The 18,015-nt window shown below is 39.2% G+C and overlaps 1 protein-coding gene across 1 annotated transcript; it reads right to left on the reverse strand.

Annotated features, from left to right (window-relative positions):
• Positions 1-18: 18 nt before the first annotated feature.
• On the reverse strand, positions 19-2,205 carry LOC105819745 (disintegrin and metalloproteinase domain-containing protein 20-like). Its single transcript, XM_012656048.1, has one exon. It carries the CDS (start codon positions 2,203-2,205, stop codon positions 19-21), a length of 2,187 nt encoding a protein of 728 aa, XP_012511502.1.
• Between the last annotated feature and the right edge of the window lie 15,810 nt (positions 2,206-18,015).

Below are 18,015 nucleotides of genomic sequence, written 5' to 3' on the forward strand. Positions count from 1 at the left end.
TTTCTGTTTTCTTCCTTTCTATGCATTTTCTTCAACTTTCTCTTTTGTTTTTTTCCTTTTCTTACAGAGTACAAGGAAGCAAAATAAAAATAAAGCCATCAAAGGAAGAAGCCACAATAATGAGATATAACTCAAATTTCTCTTCATGTTTAACACTTCTGTGCTGATCCCAGGAGGTGGGCCGCTATCATTACTTCCTCCAAGGCCTTCGTATTTACAGTAGGGAGGTGCCCATCCATGGTCGCAGTGACAGTGCTGTTTATTATTGCAGACCCCTCTCATGTTACAGGTCTCAGGCTGACAGGCTGGTGACAGACGAACCATACTGGCACACTTCCTGTTGATGCAGATCTTTTCTGGACCACACGCAGTTCCATCTTTCACTTGACCAACATCAGGTATAGACATCCCCAAATGATAATCAGTGCCCCAGCAAGTCGTGTCATTGAAGTGAAATTGACGCACTGTAGTATGGTCTATCAGTTTGGGAATCTCTGTTACATTTTCACACTGAACTCTTCCACACATGATATCAGCGGTCAAACACCGTACGTATATTGTGCCTACAATACCACAGTGACCAAAACGATTTCCTTGGGTATTGATTTCTTTGTAGCAACTCTGAGATGCACTCAGTGCATCTTGGCCAAAAATCTCTTTACATTGAATATCATGGTTATTGCATGACTTTTTATAGCAGTAGGTATTAACACTACAGGAAAATCCATCCTGCACATACACATCATCTGGGCATTGATGGGATGTCCCATTGCACCACTCCGGAAGGTCACATTCACTGACCTGTTGTCTACATAAAGTTCCTGATGGCATGAATTTGCAGTCTTTGCAACACCTTCCAAAAGCACAAGTAGCTCCAGGAGTCAGAGTGCAGTTTAACAGACAACAGGGATCTTTAGCACACTGATGCACGGTTCCACAGTCACACTCCTCTCCTTCTTCAACCACTAGGTTTCCGCAGAACTTCAGCCTAAAGATATTCTCTGGATATGGAGGAGGGTGAAGACATAATCCAGTATCGTAACTATTGTCAAAATATTGAGCATAACTGCAGTTGCTGAATCTAGTTGATGACTTTCTGTAGGCATACATTATGCAAAATTCTAGCCCACATAAACACCATACAGTGTCGTGTACCATACCCAAATTATGACCAAGCTCATGGGCGAAAACCAGTGCAAAACCAACCACGCTGTTGTCTTCAAAAACATCAACTCCACAATTAAATGGAGTCTGGCATATTCCTTTAACATAGGCAACACCAAGCTTCACACCATGTAATTCTTTTATAAGAAGATGCACAGTATCATGATGCACTCGCCTATCAAAGTTAAAATACTTCCAAAAACCAAACTCCTCCACAACACGATCTAAGTCCCCACTGGTAGAAAATGGATTTTTTTCAGTCCATATCTCAATTCCAGTCAAAATTATATCAATGTTAAGAGCTTCATAGAGAGCATCCACAATATTGACAGTAACAAATACTTGGTACTGAATTACTGACACATTACTTTCAGAGAAAAGGTATCTACCATGGTCTACAACCACTGCAAGCTCAAGAAACCTCTGGTGGGTCCACCAGCCGAAATAAGAACTTTGCTTCAGAGTGAAATTGTATGACAATTGCAACTCCAATTGACGTGCTATTTTCTCTTCTGTTAAACCACATCTCATAGGTGGGAACTGTGTGTCTTCACTGTCTATCTTATACATCAGGTGTTCAAATGTGGCAGAAATCCTAATTGGCTCAATTTCATAAGCAAGGTCATTTATCTGTAGCATTCCTTGAAAACCCCCAGAACAGGTACTGAGGGCAACCAGGGACACAGGGAACCCTTCCACATAACCGTCATAGTAGCAGTCATCAGGGATGAAGGGCTGATCCTGGACGAGGGCATCCTGCTCCGTGTAGGTGAACACAGGGAGGTGTGTGGAAAACAACAGCTTCTTGACCTTCATGTGGACAATGTGTCTCTGGCCCCCAAATCTCAGGCTATAGGAGAGCCATCCCGGAGCCTTTGTACCTCTGCCCTTGCTGATCACCCTCAAGGGGATCACCACTTCCGGGGAGGTGAAATGCTGGGAGGGCCTGGCCTGAGAGTGGCCATAAGTGGGCAAAGGCACCTCAAGCCAGAGCAGCAGAAGAGTGGCCCTGAGATACAGCAGGGTCTCACCCACTGCCATTATGGAGCCATCTGTCCAGAGCACAAGGGGACAGGGAGTGAGGAACCGCTGGTCTGGCTCCTTCTTCTGAGCTGCTGAGGGTACAGGGCTGACCTTATGGATCTGTGTTCTGCCAGAGCTAGACCATCAGAGCTGCAGTGCTGAAAATAAAAAGTGAAAATAAGAAGAAGAGCTAGGATGGGGTGGGCGGGATAGGAAGGATAAGAGAGAGAGAGAAGAAAGTGAAGCAAACTGATTCTCACATCGGGACTGATCTGAAGCAATAAAATGCATGGGATTCTCTTAATATATAAGGGAGAAGGGGGGTTCCAGGAATAAATGAAGAAGATTGGACCCAGATGGATAACTGTCAAACCTTGATGGTCAATACATAAAGATTCATTATATACTATTCTTTAAACATGTAAAATTGCAAAAAAAAAAAAAAATTCCATTTTAAAAAGACATGGCATATGATTCAAATTTCTCTTCCACCCAAAAACCTACTGGCATCCTGTACCTTCAGGAACATGTGGACAATCCATCCAAATCCCACCATTTTTTGTTCCTTTCTTCAGTTTGTTCCATTTCCTTTCTCCTATCCACAGACATCTCATGTAGACCCCATCCAGTTCTAACTTAGCAGTCAAAAAAGCCCTCCTTAAAGGGCTTATTAGTATAGGAAGACCTCCTCCAATCAAGACTGTTTTTATTTTATAATGCATTTTTACCTGCAGAAAAGCCCTGGACATTCAAGGGAAGGAAGGCATACTGACGGCGTAACAGGGAGTGGGACAGCTGTTTTGGGGCAGGGCACACAGCCCAGTTGCCCCCAGTTGCAGCATAAAGGCAACAGCCTTCTCCCCTCACAGCCCACCTGCATCCTGTTCTCAATCATTAGAGGCTTATCTTGGTCATGTCAATATAGATTCAAATCTACTTTTCACATGGCTGGGGAGCTACTTGGATCTATAGATTTGTTTTCCAAAGAACGCTGAGCTGAGGAGCTTAAGCCTAGAGTCAGTTCGTTAAAATGTTTGGATGTCCACAATTTGAGTGAACTTTAAAAACCACATTACTGTTGAAAACACAAATTTTCAGTCAGGTAAAAGTTAATTTTGGTCATTTACTGACTTTCACTTAAAAGTATCATTAATAATTTGCTTAATATTTGAAATCAAAAGTTAAAACAAATTTGGACACATGTTGTTAACACATACTGGTAGCCCGAATATTCTAAATAAGGGCATAAATAGGACCAGAAGTATAGAGCATGAGCAATATCCTTGCCATTATGATGTCAAGAGAAACTGTACCCACGTGTGGGATTCCAGAACTAATGGGTGGCTACCAGATGCCACCAGAGAAAACCAAGATCACTAGATGAAATATCTCGGGGAATGTATCTCTGAAAGAGGTGAAATCCCAATGGCCAGATTTCCTTTCCATGTCTCACTTCATAATATCCTTGGTATCTGTCATAGAGTTTGGGATATTAAGATGGGAATGGGTGAATTGGGAGAGGATTATGAAAGAAAAAGTCTTTGGAGAGCATAATAACCTATATTAAGCATTGTCAGAAATATGATGAGGCTGTAATACAAAAGTTGTTTCCAAAGAATCTTTGTGACAGGCCAGTCTTTGTCGCTGTTGCATGACTACAAAGACAAGTCCTAAAGCAACACTGCGTTCCCATTAATTTTGTGAACTGGTATGTTCCAAAGGTCTTTCCTCTAATATTACTGGGACTTCAACCACTGTGAGAATCTTCTTCTACATCAGTCATTAACTCTTCTATTTCCAGTAGCAATTTAAAAATTCCTCAAAACTCTATCATCTTTCCATGCACTCAGTCTAGACCTATTTCAGCATTTGCCAAATTTGTATCACAAACCATAGTGAGTCATGATATCAATTTAGTTGGCCATAAGTAAATGAAACACAACAGAGTGGAAAGTATCAGAGGGCTTCACATGAATCCATATCTGTTGTTGTTAACCATCACCAAGAATCTAACAAAAGCATAATGCTAACAGTTCTTATACTAACTATCTCAACTATTTACTGAATTCTAAATCGAAAAATTATATTCGGTCTTTGAAGCTGGAGATAGCATTCTGTATATTATATTTCTACAATGTGAGTGGGCTTCCTAAAGAGTTTACCAAGTTGGACACTAGAGGGACACTAAAAGGCAAAAAGAGGATAAGTTGTTACTTCCTGTTTGTTTGCTGTTACTCTCTTCGTAGCCCTAGCAGTGCTTCCTTGTTCTGGCAGTGATATTTGGTTAATACCACATTTACAGAGCCAGCTCCATCAAACCCCATTGAAGGTACCAGTACTAGCAGAACAGAGCTCCCTCCCTCACTAGTCTGAAAACTAGATAAACAAGACCATCTTCCAGTCCCCTGGGCAACCAATGTCAGCCTGACAGCGTCTCTTTCTGAGATGTTACACTATCAGCTCTATCAGGCCATGCCACAAATAGCCTTGATACCAGCCCCAAGTGAGCAATATCCTTCCTCTGAAGCCGGAATCATAGCTTTTGGAGGACCTTCTTCCAAGTGCCTAAGGTACCAGCACCACCTCAGCATCACTTTCTAAGAGGTCCAGCTATGAGCTCCACAATACTGCTTTCCTGAGATCCTGAATCACCAGCACCACCAAGGAATGCCCTGTCCCCTACAGTCCAGGTCCAGACCTGAGGCCCATTAGGAAAGAATCTAGGTTTTGATGGCCCCAACCTCTTCCCTTTGTTTCCCCTTTCTTAGAGATGTATTAATAGCTCCTTCTGGGAATCCTACCTCTGTGTACCTCAGTGTTCCCTTTTTTAGTCCTTTCAGATCTTTAATGCCTTTTCAAAGTTTTCCTATCTTAGTTTTCCTTGGTGGGTTTCTCTTTCCCGGACTGGATCTTGACAGACAGACAGGACTTGGTACCAGGAGTGATAGCAAGACAGAAAGACAAAATGGCAATCTGGGATTGGTTTGGGCATGTCCATGGCCTCAAATACACTGCTGAACTCCCATCCAATGGGGAATGGGCATGCAGTGGCATCACAATTATTTAAATTACTACTCAACATTGATTGTGATGAAGTATCCTATTGACACAAGTACGTAAAGAGACAAAGTGACTATGTGATGATGACTATCATACCTCAAGGACTGAGGGGTAGGATAGCTACCTTTAATCATAATGGACAATTTACACAACTAGGCTCAAGACACTAAATTCTCAGCTGAAATAGAGAGCTTATAATAGTGGAATTAAAAGAATCTCTGCTTTAGCCATAGGAACAAGCTCACTAAAAATCAAAATAACTGTAGGGGTTGCAGAATTACTTTGTGAGTTAAATACATACATTGGTCAACACTCTAGTGGGAAAAGTTAGTATGTTGAGAAGGAAAAAATGCTGGGACTTAAAATGGGGACTTTCAGGTGGACTTGGATGTTTCTGATTAGATACTTCCAAGTATCCCCGAGTCTCGCTTACTAGTAAAAGAGCCCAAAAGGTGGCTGAGAAGTCTAGCCACCTCTAGCTTGAGACCCTGTAATGACCTCAGCTGGGGAACTTACTCTGCAAGAGGATGTCCAGTCTCCTCAAGACATACTCCTACCACCCCTTATGGCTCTATATGAAAATGAGAACCAGATCTCAACATGCTCTAGGGGACAAGTTCTAAGTCTGAAGTACAAGGAAATAACTTCTACTCCAAAATATTTGCAATATTTTACTAATTCATTTTGGCAAAAAAAACCCTGAAGAAACCATAACGATAGCAGTGGTTAAGTAGTTATAAAGAGGATATATTTGATATGATAAAACTCAACAGGAATTTGTTATCTACTTAATAAATAGCTTCAAAATGTATAAAGGAAATCTTGAGAAATGTAAAAGGAGAAATAGAAAAATACAAAATCCACTGTAGGTATTAACATTCTTTCAGTAACTGATAGAACTACAAGACAAAAAAATGAATAAGGAAATAGAAAACTCAAGCAATGTTAATTAACTTAACCTAATTAACACTACACCCAATTACAGCACAAATTAGGTTGAAATACACAAGAAATATTTATCAAAAAAGGTGATATCCATGGTTATAAAGGAAGTCTCAAGAAATCACAAAAAAATTAGATAGTATGTTCCTTAATGACTTCAGAATTGTAAAGAAAATGGTATACAGGGAAAAAAGACAGTATTCATGTGCTTTAAAATTAAACAATAGCCTCTAAATAAGCCTTGAGTCAAATATGATCAAAATGTATAACTGAAAATATTTTGGACTGTTAATGAAAATATAATAAATTAAAGTGTGGAATGTAGCTAATGTGATACTTTGAATTTTCTGGCTTTTAGTCTGTATGTTAGAAAAAGAGAAAAACTGAAAACATTTTATTTGAAATATAGCCCCAAGAAGGTAGAAAACTACAAGTAATTAAGTTTTAACAGCAGAATAAAAGAAAAATAAAGATGAGAGAACAAAACAATGACATTTAAAAATTTTAGAAAGAAAATCATCAAAGACAAAAACTAGTTACTTTTGAAAAAAAACAGAATCAACAAACACCTAGTAATACTGTTGAAGAGCTAAACTGATAAAACACAAATTACAAGTATCAATTCCTATAGACATAAAAGAAGCATAACATATTATAAATAACTTTCTACCAATACATTTGAAAGTTTAAGCAACATAGGCAAATTTCTTGAAAAACAAAATGAAAAGAAGTGACAAAAGAAATACAAAATCTAAACAGTTCTACATCGATAAGAAATTGGATTTGTATTTTTGAAAAAAATAAAAAATAGAAGGGCTTCAAGATGGCTGACTAGATGCATCTGGTATGCACTTCTTCCACGGAGAAGAACCAAAATAGTTTGTATATAATCACACTTCAAATAGAACATCTAAGAGGTAACACTGGAATTCAACAAAGAAGTGAGGTAAAGCACTAAGAAGGAGAAGGAAATGAGGCAGCCTGTTTGGCCAGGATTGGCCAGGAATCTGGAGCGACTCCCTAATGCAGGTAAAGGGTAAGGAAGAGAACCTCAGCAGTCAACATTCCCCCAATGAATTCCTACACTCCTAGCCACAGGAGCACCTTGACCCTTACAAACCCCCAGAATAAAGTGGGCAGCTGCCTGGAGACCATGCAAAGGTATTCTTCCAGAGAGAGCGAGCTCACACTGGGTCCCACAAGCCCCTAGTCCAAAACAGCAGTTAGGGTGGCACCATTTTAAGAGCATAGACCACACTGAACTGCATCCTGCCCTGTCATCAGGGCCAAAGCAGAATGACAGCCAGCAATTCAGTTTCCCCATCCTTCCCTGAGGACAAATTCCACTATCTGCAACTACTGCCACTGCTGGTTGCTGCAGAGCTGGGGCACGAGTAAAGTCCATGTGTTCTAGCTGCCTATCTATGGCTGTACCTAAGGGAAAGCAACCCTGCCCTCCCCAGTAGCAGGGCTGCAATGCATCTTCTCCCACTCCCACCTGAACACTCCACCAGCAGCCTGGTGATTATCCCGCTCCTGCAACCATAGCCAGTGCCTGGATGCACCAACAAAGGGCCTTAGGGCAGGTCTGTCTGACTAGGCTCCACCCCCAAAGTATCCAAGCACAACATCCAGGAGTCTGGGGATCACTCAGCCCAGTCCCACACAGGTAGCACCTGAGCATTCCCCCCAGAGTCTGAAGTCAGGCCCACTCAACCTACCAGTACCACCACAAGCTGGCACCCACCCACATGTGCTACTTACGAGGCTGGAGACTGACGCACTCAACCATTATAGCCACTGCCAACACCGGCATGGACTGCTTCGGTCCCAGAGGGTTGTCTACCATTGCTACCACCATCATCCACACCATGCCAAGTATCAGGGGCTTGAGAACCCACCCACCTGCTCAGCCCACTGCTGCCATTCCAAGAACTTAAGCAAACCACCTGAAGGCCCAAGAATCAGCCTTCATGAATCTACTAACACTGGTGTCAGTATATGCCACCATGGAGCCCAAGGACAGGCATGCTCAACCCATCACTGCCACCACTAGGTCCCAAAGACTGGCCAACCTGGTGTCCCAGTCCCCAGCAAAACTTCATACCCTCCACTAACAACTGTACCCTAAGCCACCAAGGAAATCACAGACACCACTGATGCTGTTTACAGCCAAAGAAATCATTCACATACTATACACTACTATATACACCCAGAAAGAAAACAAAGGGGCTTTACCAAACCAATAACAAAAATACATCTTCAGGAAAAAGTCCTCCCTTTCAAAAGCAAATTCAAAAACATGGGAAATGTGACTGTTTCAGCAGATGTGCAGATATCAATGTAAGGACACACAGAAAAGATAAAAAAGGAAGGAAAGATGACACCTCTAAAAAACCAAAATAATTCTCCAGCGATACATCCAAATCAAAAATAAATCAAAATCCTGGAAAAAGAATTCAAAATATTGATACTACAGAAGCTTATGGAAATACAAGACATTTCTGAAAAGCAATACAAAGAAGTAAAAAAAATTTCAGGATATGGATAAGAAGTTTACCAAAGAGTGAGATATCATAAAAAAGAACCAAAGAGAAACCCTGGAACTGAAGAATTCACTGAATTGAACACAAAATACAATTGCAAGCTTCAATAAAAGACTAGATCAAGCAAAAAAAGAATCTAAGAACTTAATTACCAATTTTTTGAAATAAGCCAGTCAGACAAAAATTTTTTAAAAGAATGAAGAAAACATTTGTGACACATGGAACACCATAAGATGACCAAATATTGGAATTTTCAGAATCCCAGAAAGTGAAGAGAAAATGAAAGGGTTAGAAAACTAACAAAACAGTAGATGAAAACTTGCCAAGTCTAGTAAGAGATTTAGACATCCAGATTCAGGAGGCTCAAAACTCACCAAATAGATATAATTCAAAAATATCTTCTTCATGGCATATTATAATCAAACTATCAAAAGGCAAATACCAAGAGAGAATTCTAAAAACTGCAAGAGAAAAGTATCTACTAATTCATTAAGAAAACCCCATCAGACAGTGGGTTTCTTAGAAGAAACATTAAAGACCAAGAAAGTATGGAATAATATATTCAAAGTGCTGAAAAGAAAAAAAACTTCCTACCAAGGATATTATACCCAACAAAATTATCTTTCATAAATGAAGGAGAAATAAAGTCTTTCCCAGACAAAAGAAAGCTGAGGGAATTCATCACCACAAGACTGGCCCTATAAGAAATGTTTAAGAAGGCCGGGCGCGGTGGCTCATGCCTGTAATCCTAGCACTCTGGGAGGCCGAGGCGGGCGGATTGTTTGAGCTTAGGAGTTCGAGACCAGCCTGAGGAAGAGTGAGACCCCGTCTCTACCAAAAACAGAAAGAAATTAATTGGACAGCTAAAAATATATATATATATAAAAAAAAAAATTAGCCGGGCATGGTGCACATGCCTGTAGTCCCAGCTACTTGGGAGGCTGAGGCAGTAGGATTGCTTGAGCCCAGGAGTCTGAGGTTGCTGTGAGCTAGGCTGACGCCACGGCACTCACTAAAAAAAAAAAAAAAAAAAAAAGAAATGTTTAAGAGAGTCCTATACCTGGAAATGAAAGAACAATAACTACATTCATGAAAACAAAACAAAAATTTTAAATTGGTAGAGCAAAGTCCCCCAAACAAGAAAGAGAAAAAACCAAAATGTTACCACCTAACCACAATGATAAATAATAACAGAGAAAGAAAGGAACCGAGGCTATACAAAACAAACAGAAATCGATAAGATGACAGGAATAAGCCCTTGCATATTAATAATAACCTTGAATGTAATCAGATTAAATGTTTCACTTAGAAAACTATAGGCCAGCTGAAGAAATTTAAAAAAAAACATGTCCCAACAATATGCTGCCTAAGAGAAACTCACCTCATCTATAAAGATACATACAGACTGAAAATAAAGGGATTGACAAATATCCTACGCAAATAGAAACCAAAATGGAGCAGGAGTAGCTATACTTAGATAAAACAGGCATGAGTTAAAAACAGTAAAAAAAAAAAAAAAAAAAAAAGGGCAAAGAACATCATTATATAATGATAAATGAATCAATTCATCAAGAGGATATAACAATTCTAAACATATGTGTTTATAGATATATAAAGCAAATACTACTAGATCCAAAGGGAGAGGTAGATCCCAATATACTGATAGTTGGGGACTTTAATACCCCACTCTCAACATTAGACAAATCATCTACATAGAAAATTAACCAAAAAAAATGAATTTAAACTGCACATTAGACCAAATGAACCTAAAAGACATTCAGAGAACATTTTATTCAACAGCTACAGAATATATATTATTCTCATCAGAACACGGAACATTCATCAGAATAGAACATGTTAGGACACAAATTAATTTTCAACAAATTTTTAAAAATTGATATTATATCAAGTATTTTCTCAGACCACTTGAAATAAAATTAGAAATCAATAACAAGAGGAACACTGGAAACTGTACAAATACATAAAAAGAAAACAATATGCTCCTGAACAACCATCAGGTCAAGAAACTAAAAAGGAAATAAAAAAATTTCTTGAAACAAAAGAAAATCAAAACACAACATACCAAAACTTACGAAATACAGCAGAGGCAGTACTAAGAGAGAAGTTTATAGCAATAAATGCCTACATTGAAAAAAAAGAAAGATTTAAATAAACAATCTAACGATGTACCCCAAGGAACTAGAAAAGCAAAAACAAACCAAATCCAACATTAATAGAAGAAAAGAAATAATAAAGATCAGAGCACAACTAAATAGAGACTAAAAAGACAATAGAAAGGGTCAATAAACTGAGAAATTGGTTTTTTGAAAAGTTAACAAAATCAATAAACCACTTGCTAGCCTAACCAAGAAAAAAAGAAAGCAAATCCAAGTCATCAGAAATGAAAAAGGAGACATTACAACTAATACCACCAAAATACATAAGATCATCAGAGACTATTTGAAAAAATACAGTAACTAACTAGAAAACCTAGAAGAAATGGATACATTCACACACACATACAACCTACCAAGATAGAATCAGGAAGAAATAGAAAACCAGAACAGACCAATAATGAGTAATGAGATTTAATGAGCAAGAAAAATTCTTTCCATAAAGAAAATCCAGGACTAGATGGCTTCACTTTGAATTCTACCAAACTTTAAAAAAAGAATTAACATAAATTCTTCTCAAACTATTCTAAAAATTGAAGAAGCGAGAATTTCCCTAAATCATTCTACAAGACTAGCATTACCCTGATACCAAAACCAGACACAGATGCAACAAAAAAAGAAAATTATAGGCCAATAACACTGATGAACATAGACACAAAAATTCTTAAAAAAAAAAAAACTAGCAAACTGAACCCAACAGCACATCAAAAAGATAATACACCATGATCACTTAGGATTTATCCTGGGGATGAAGGAATATTCAACACATGCAAATCAACAAACCTGATGTATCACATCAATAGAATGAAAACAAAATGATCCAATCATCCGAGTAGATACAGAAAAAGCATTTGGTAAAATTCAACATACCTTCATGATAAAAAAAACTTTCAAAAACTAGGCATAGAAGGAATATACGTCGGGGGACAGGCAAAATGGCAGACTAGAGGCAGCCCACATACATTGCACTCAAGGAGAGGCGTAAAAGTTGCAGGTGGATGCCCACCTACGGATGGGTCTTCTTGAAAAGAGCATTGTGAATCATCAGAGAAGTGACAGGGGACATTGAGAGTGAAGGAGAAGGTTACAGGGTGATCTACTTGGCAAGATCAGAAGGTCGCTGGGGGAGGCATCCACACGTGGGGAAGGACAAGAGAAGAGAATCCTGGGGCTCCATGTTCCCCCCACAGGCACTGTTGCCTGAGCTGTGAGGGGGTCCCCACCACCACTGCAGACCTCCAGACTTACCAGGTAGCTGCTTGGAGTCTGTGCAACAACATTGCACTGGAAAGCGGGCACAACAGGGACCTGGAGTCTCCTATTCCTAGATTACTGTAACTGATACCATTCTGGGCTCTCAGGTCCAGAACGCCAAGTCTACAGTAGGCTTGGTTTTGTTGCAGCTGCCTCTGCATTGCCCCAGCTAGCTGGGGAGGGAGCGGGAAAAGCAATGCTCTTACACACCCCATGACTGGGAGCCAAGCACACCTCCCCAAAGGGGATCTGAACAGATTGGGCACCACAGACCACCTGAGAAGCCCTGCAGCAGCTGCCTTCACGAGACCTGAGTAAGGGGAGAGCCCCAGCTGCCCAGCAGCCAACACCACAGCCTCACCCTCAAAGCTCTAGTATCATCACCAGGCCCTGCAGGCTCCATCCCCAGGGTTCCAGTACCACCACTGGACCTGCAGCCCTAGCTCCCAGACTCCCCCACTGTCAGTGGGAACTGTATCCCACCCCCAAGGCTCCAGCACCACAGCTGGGACATGCAGCGTGGATCTGAGGCACACAGGACCCCATGCCCCACCCCCAAGGCTCCAGCTCCACCACAACTCTGGCTCTGAGACTGCAGCAACACCACAGAGCCCTGTGGTCCCATCACCATGGCTCCTACCAGCTGCCTAGTGGGAACTTCTCCCACAGTCCAACACTCTGCCAGTGACCAGCTAGCCTCGAGCCTCCATGGCACTGGGACCTGGTTGGCGAGAATGCTCTCAACCCTGAGAACCATGACCACTGCCTAGATAGCTCTGCCCATTGCTGCAGGAAGACCCAGGCAGAGCTATCTCCCCAATGCCAGACCCTATGGAGAGGTATTTGCCTAGCCTTCAACCTGAGCTTCCAATAGTGGCCTGGGGAACAACCCACCACTTTGCACGAAGGTCATCCAGCACAAGTTTAGACTGAGACAATCAAAGGGGAAAGGGACAACACATATCAGCTGCATTACAGGCTCTCAGTGCATCCACCCCTCCCCTGCTAGGTCAATCTTCCAGAGCACGTCACAAAAGCACCATCTAGATACTTCTCCTTCTTCTCACTAAGTAGATGGGTCCCAACAAAGAAGAAAAGGTGCACTTCAAACCTATTTGCCCTGAGCTGAAAGAAGAGGTTTCAGGTGAAAAGAAACCAGCAAAAGAACCCTGGTAATGTGAAAACACAAGCTAGTTAAACACTTCCAAGGGATCACAATGGATCTATAACAATGGACCTCAACCAAAAGGAAATTGTCAAAATGTGACAAATGTAATTTAGAACATGGATGGTAAATAAGATAAATAGGACTAAAGAGAAAGTTGAAAACCAACACAAAGAAGCCAAAAAATGTTTCAGGACATCAGTGAAAACAATGAAAAACTTACTAAAGAGCTACACAACATAAGAAGGGAAATAACAGAACTTAAAAAATGAAAGAGTCATTTAAGAATTTCAAAATATAGCAGAAAGCTTCAGTAACAGACTAGACCAAGCAGAAGAAGTAATTTCAGAGCTTGAAGACAAGCCTCTCAAACTAACACAGTCAGTCAAAGATGCAGAAAAAAGAATAAAGAAGAATGATCAAACATTCAGAGAAATATGGGACTATGTGAAGTGAACCAATATACAAATTATAGGTATCCCTGAGGAAAAAGAAGAAAAAGCAAAAATCATAGAAAACTTATTTAAGGGAATTACTGAGGAAAACTTCCCTGGTATCACCAGAGATTCAGATATCCAGATACGAGATGGTCATCAAACACTGGGAAGATTCACAGCAAATAGGACATTGCCAATACACATAATCATCAACTTGGTCAAAGTCAAAATGAAGGAGAAAATTCAACAAGCAGCAAGATGAGAGAAATAACTAGCCTATGAAAGAAAACTCATCGGGCTAAAAGCAGACATCTCAATGGAGACCTTACAGTCCAGAAGGAATTAGGGCCCCATCTTCAGTCTTCTTAAACAGAAAAACGGCCAGCCAAGAATTTTGTATCCTGCAAAATTAAGTTTTGTAAATAATAGAGAAATGAAGACTTTTCTAGACAAACACACACTAAGGGAATTTGTCACTACTACCCTGCCCTTCAGGAAATACTCAGAACTGTATTATATGTGGAACAACACAACTGATACTCACCAGTGTAAAAACTCCTGAAAGTTAAAGCTCATAGCTCTTATAAAACAATAGCACAAGAGGAATAATAAAACAAAAAAGTATCACCCAAAATAATGAACAGAACAGCATCCCACATATCAATACTAACACTGAATATGAAGTGACTTAATGCCCCACTTAAAAGACATAAACTGGCTGAATGGATGAAAAAACACAACCTAAGTTTACACTCTCTCCAAGAAACATATCTAAATCTCAAGGACTCACATAGACTCAAGGTAAAGAGATGGAAAAAAATATTCCATGCAAATGGAAACCAAAGCGCACAGGTGTAGCCATTCTCATATCAGACAAAATAGACTTTATATCAACAATGACAAAAAATACAAAGATGATCATTCTATAATGGTAAAGGGAGCTATTAAACTAGAAGACATAACAATCCTAAATATATATGCACCTAATACAAGAGCTCCCAGATTCATAAAGGAAATTCTACTAGATCTAAGCAAAGAAATACACAGTAGCATAGCAATTTCCAGGGACTTCAACATTCCACTGACAGAGCTAGACAGATCAGAGCATTGAAGCAGAAAATCAATAAAGAAGAACTGGACTTAAATGAACTCTAACAAAAAGGGACATAACAGACATTACAGAAAATGTACCCAAATACTACTGAATTTACATTCTTCTCATCAGCGCATGGGATTCTCCAAGAATGATCATATCTTAGGCCACAAAACTAGTCACAGTAAATTCAAAAAAATCAAAATCAAACCATGTATCTTAACAGACCATAGTGGAATAAAAATAGAAATAAATTCGAAGAGAAACATTCAATTCAACACAAAGTCATGGAAATTAAACAACCTGATGCTGCTCCTTGGGTCAATGACAAAATCAAGACAGAAATAAAAAATTTTTGAATTGAAAAACAAATGCAACACAAGCTATCAAAATCTCTGGGGTACAGCAAAAGCAGTGCTAAGAAGGAAGTTCATAGCACTAAATGCCTACATTAAAAAGACAGAAAGATCACAAATTAAAACCTAATGTCACACCTGAAGGACCAGCAAATGAAAAACAAAACAAACCCAAAGGTAGCAGACAAGAAAGAACAAAGATCAGAGCAGAACTAAACAAAATGGAAGTTAAAAAGAAAGAGAAAAAATACAAAGTATCAATGAGCAAAAAGTTGGTTCTTCTAGAAGATAAACAACATTGATAGATCACTAGCTAGATTAACCAGGAGTAAAAGAGAAAGCATTCAAGTAAGCTCAATCAGAAATAAAAAGGGAGAATTACAACCAATACCGCAGAAATACAAAAGATCATCTGTGACTACTATGAAAACCTCTATGCACACAAACTAGAAAATCTAAAGGAAATGGATAAATTTTTAGAAACACACAACCTCCCAAGCTTGAATTTGGAATAAATAGAAATCCTGTAAAGACCAATAATGATTAGCAAAATCAAAACAGTAATAAAAGATCTCCCAACCAAAAAGAGCCCAAGACCACACAGATTCACAGCTGAATTCTACCAGACCTACAAAGAAGAACTGGCACCTATACTACTGAAACTGTTCCATAACATTGAGAAGGAGGAAATCCTCCCAAACTCATTCTATAAAGCCAGTATCACCCTGATACCAGAGCCAGGAAAGGACATAATAAAAAAAGAAAATTATAGACCAAAATCCCTCATGAACATATGTACAAAAATCCTCAATAAAATACTAGTGAATTGAGTCCAACAGCACATCTCAAAGATAATTCACCATGATCAAGTCGGTTTCATCCCAAGGATGCAAGGATGGTTCAACATATGCAAATACAAAGCGTAGAATTATTTTTTCCAGATCTGTGAAGAATGATAATGGGATTTTGATAGGGATTGCATTAATTCTGTAGATCACTTTAGGTAGTATGGACAATCTTAAGTAAAAAGAACAAACTGGGAGGTATCAGTTTACCAGACTTTAAGCTGTACTACCAGGCTATAGTAACTAAAACAGCTTGGTACTGGCACAAGAATAGAGACATTGACCTCTGGAACAGGACTGAAAATCCAGAGATGAAACCATCTGCATGTGGTAATCTAATCTTTGACGAAGCTGACAAAAACACACACTGAGGAAAAGAATCTCTTTTCAATAAATGGTGCTGGGAAAACTGGAAAACTACCTGCAGAAGACTGAAACTAGACCCCTACCTCTCACCTCTCACAAAAATCAATCCCAGATGGATACCATTCGATCCAGCAATAGCACTATTAGGCATCTACCCAAAAGAGCACAAAACATTCTACGATAAAGACATCTGCACCCGAATGTTTATGGCAGCACAATTCACTATTGCAAGAATGTGGAAACAACCCAAGTGCCCGTCAATCCATGAGTGGATTATCAAAATTTGGTATATGTTTACAATGGAATATTACTCAATCATAAGAAACGACAGTGATCTAGCACCTCTTATACTTTCCTGGATTAAACTTAAGCCCCTTATCCAAAGTGAGGCACCACAAGAGCAGAAGAACGGCATCCATTTGTACTCACCATCAAATTGGTACTAACTGATCAACACTAGGTTGATCACATGGCAGAAATACTCTCTAGGGATTAGGGGGATGGGGGTGCAAATCTACAAGTAAAGGACACGGGGAGCACTAAAGGGAGGGAAGGGCATGCCTTTAACCCACATTTGGGTGAGGCAAAGACATAAAGTGTAACTATAATGTTTGTACCCTCACAAAATCCTGGAATAATAATAAAAAAAAACATATGCAAATAAATAAATGTGATTAACCACATAAGTAGAATTAAAAGCAAAAACCATATTATCATCTCAATATATGCAGAAAAAGCATTTGATAATATCCAACGCACCTTTAGAATAAAAAAAAAAAAACCTCAAAAAACTAGGCATAGAAAAAACATGCCTCAAAATAATAAAAGTCATATATTAAAAATCCACAGCTAACATCATACTGAATGGGGAAAAGTCGAAAGCATTCCCCCTAAGAACTGGAACAAGACAAGGATGTCCACTGTCATCAATTTTATTGAACACAGTCTAGAATTCCTAGCCAGAACAATCAGGTAAGAGAAAGAAATAAAGGACATCCAAATTAGAAAAGAGTAAATCAAACTATCCTTGATGATATGCTGATGATATGACCACACACCTAGAAAATCCTAAACATTCCTCCAAAGACTCCAAGAATTGATAAATAAATTCAGGAAAGTCTCAGGTTACAGAATTAATGTACATAAATCAGTAGATTTTCTATGCACTAACAACCAATAAAGCTGAGAGTCAAATCAAGAACTCAATACCATTTACAATAGCTGCAAAGAAAATAAAATCCTAGGAATATACTTAACCAAAGAGGTGAAAGATCTCTACAAAAAGAACTACAAAACGCTGATGAAAGAAACCATAGATGATACAAGCAAATAGAAAAACATACTATGCTCATGGATTGGAAGAATCAACATTATTAAAACGTCCATGCTGCCCAAAGTGATTTACATATTCAATGCCATTCCCACCAATATACCAAGACCATTTTTCATAGAACTAGAAAAAAATTCCTAAATTTCATATGAAATCAAAAAAGTGCTCGGATAGCCAAAGCAACCCTAAGTAAAAAGAACAAATCTGGAGGTATCACATTATTGGACTTCCAATTATGCTGCGAGACTACAGTAAACAAA

Source organism: Propithecus coquereli, unplaced genomic scaffold (genome assembly GCF_000956105.1).
Source record: "Propithecus coquereli isolate 6110/MARCELLA unplaced genomic scaffold, Pcoq_1.0 Scaffold5, whole genome shotgun sequence".
Taxonomy (NCBI): domain Eukaryota; kingdom Metazoa; phylum Chordata; class Mammalia; order Primates; family Indriidae; genus Propithecus; species Propithecus coquereli.

Excerpts from the sequence above, each read along its gene's own strand:
- LOC105819745 (XM_012656048.1), bottom strand. The coding sequence starts at position 2,205 with ATGGCAGTGGGTGAGACCCTGCTGTATCTCAGGGCCACTCTTCTGCTG.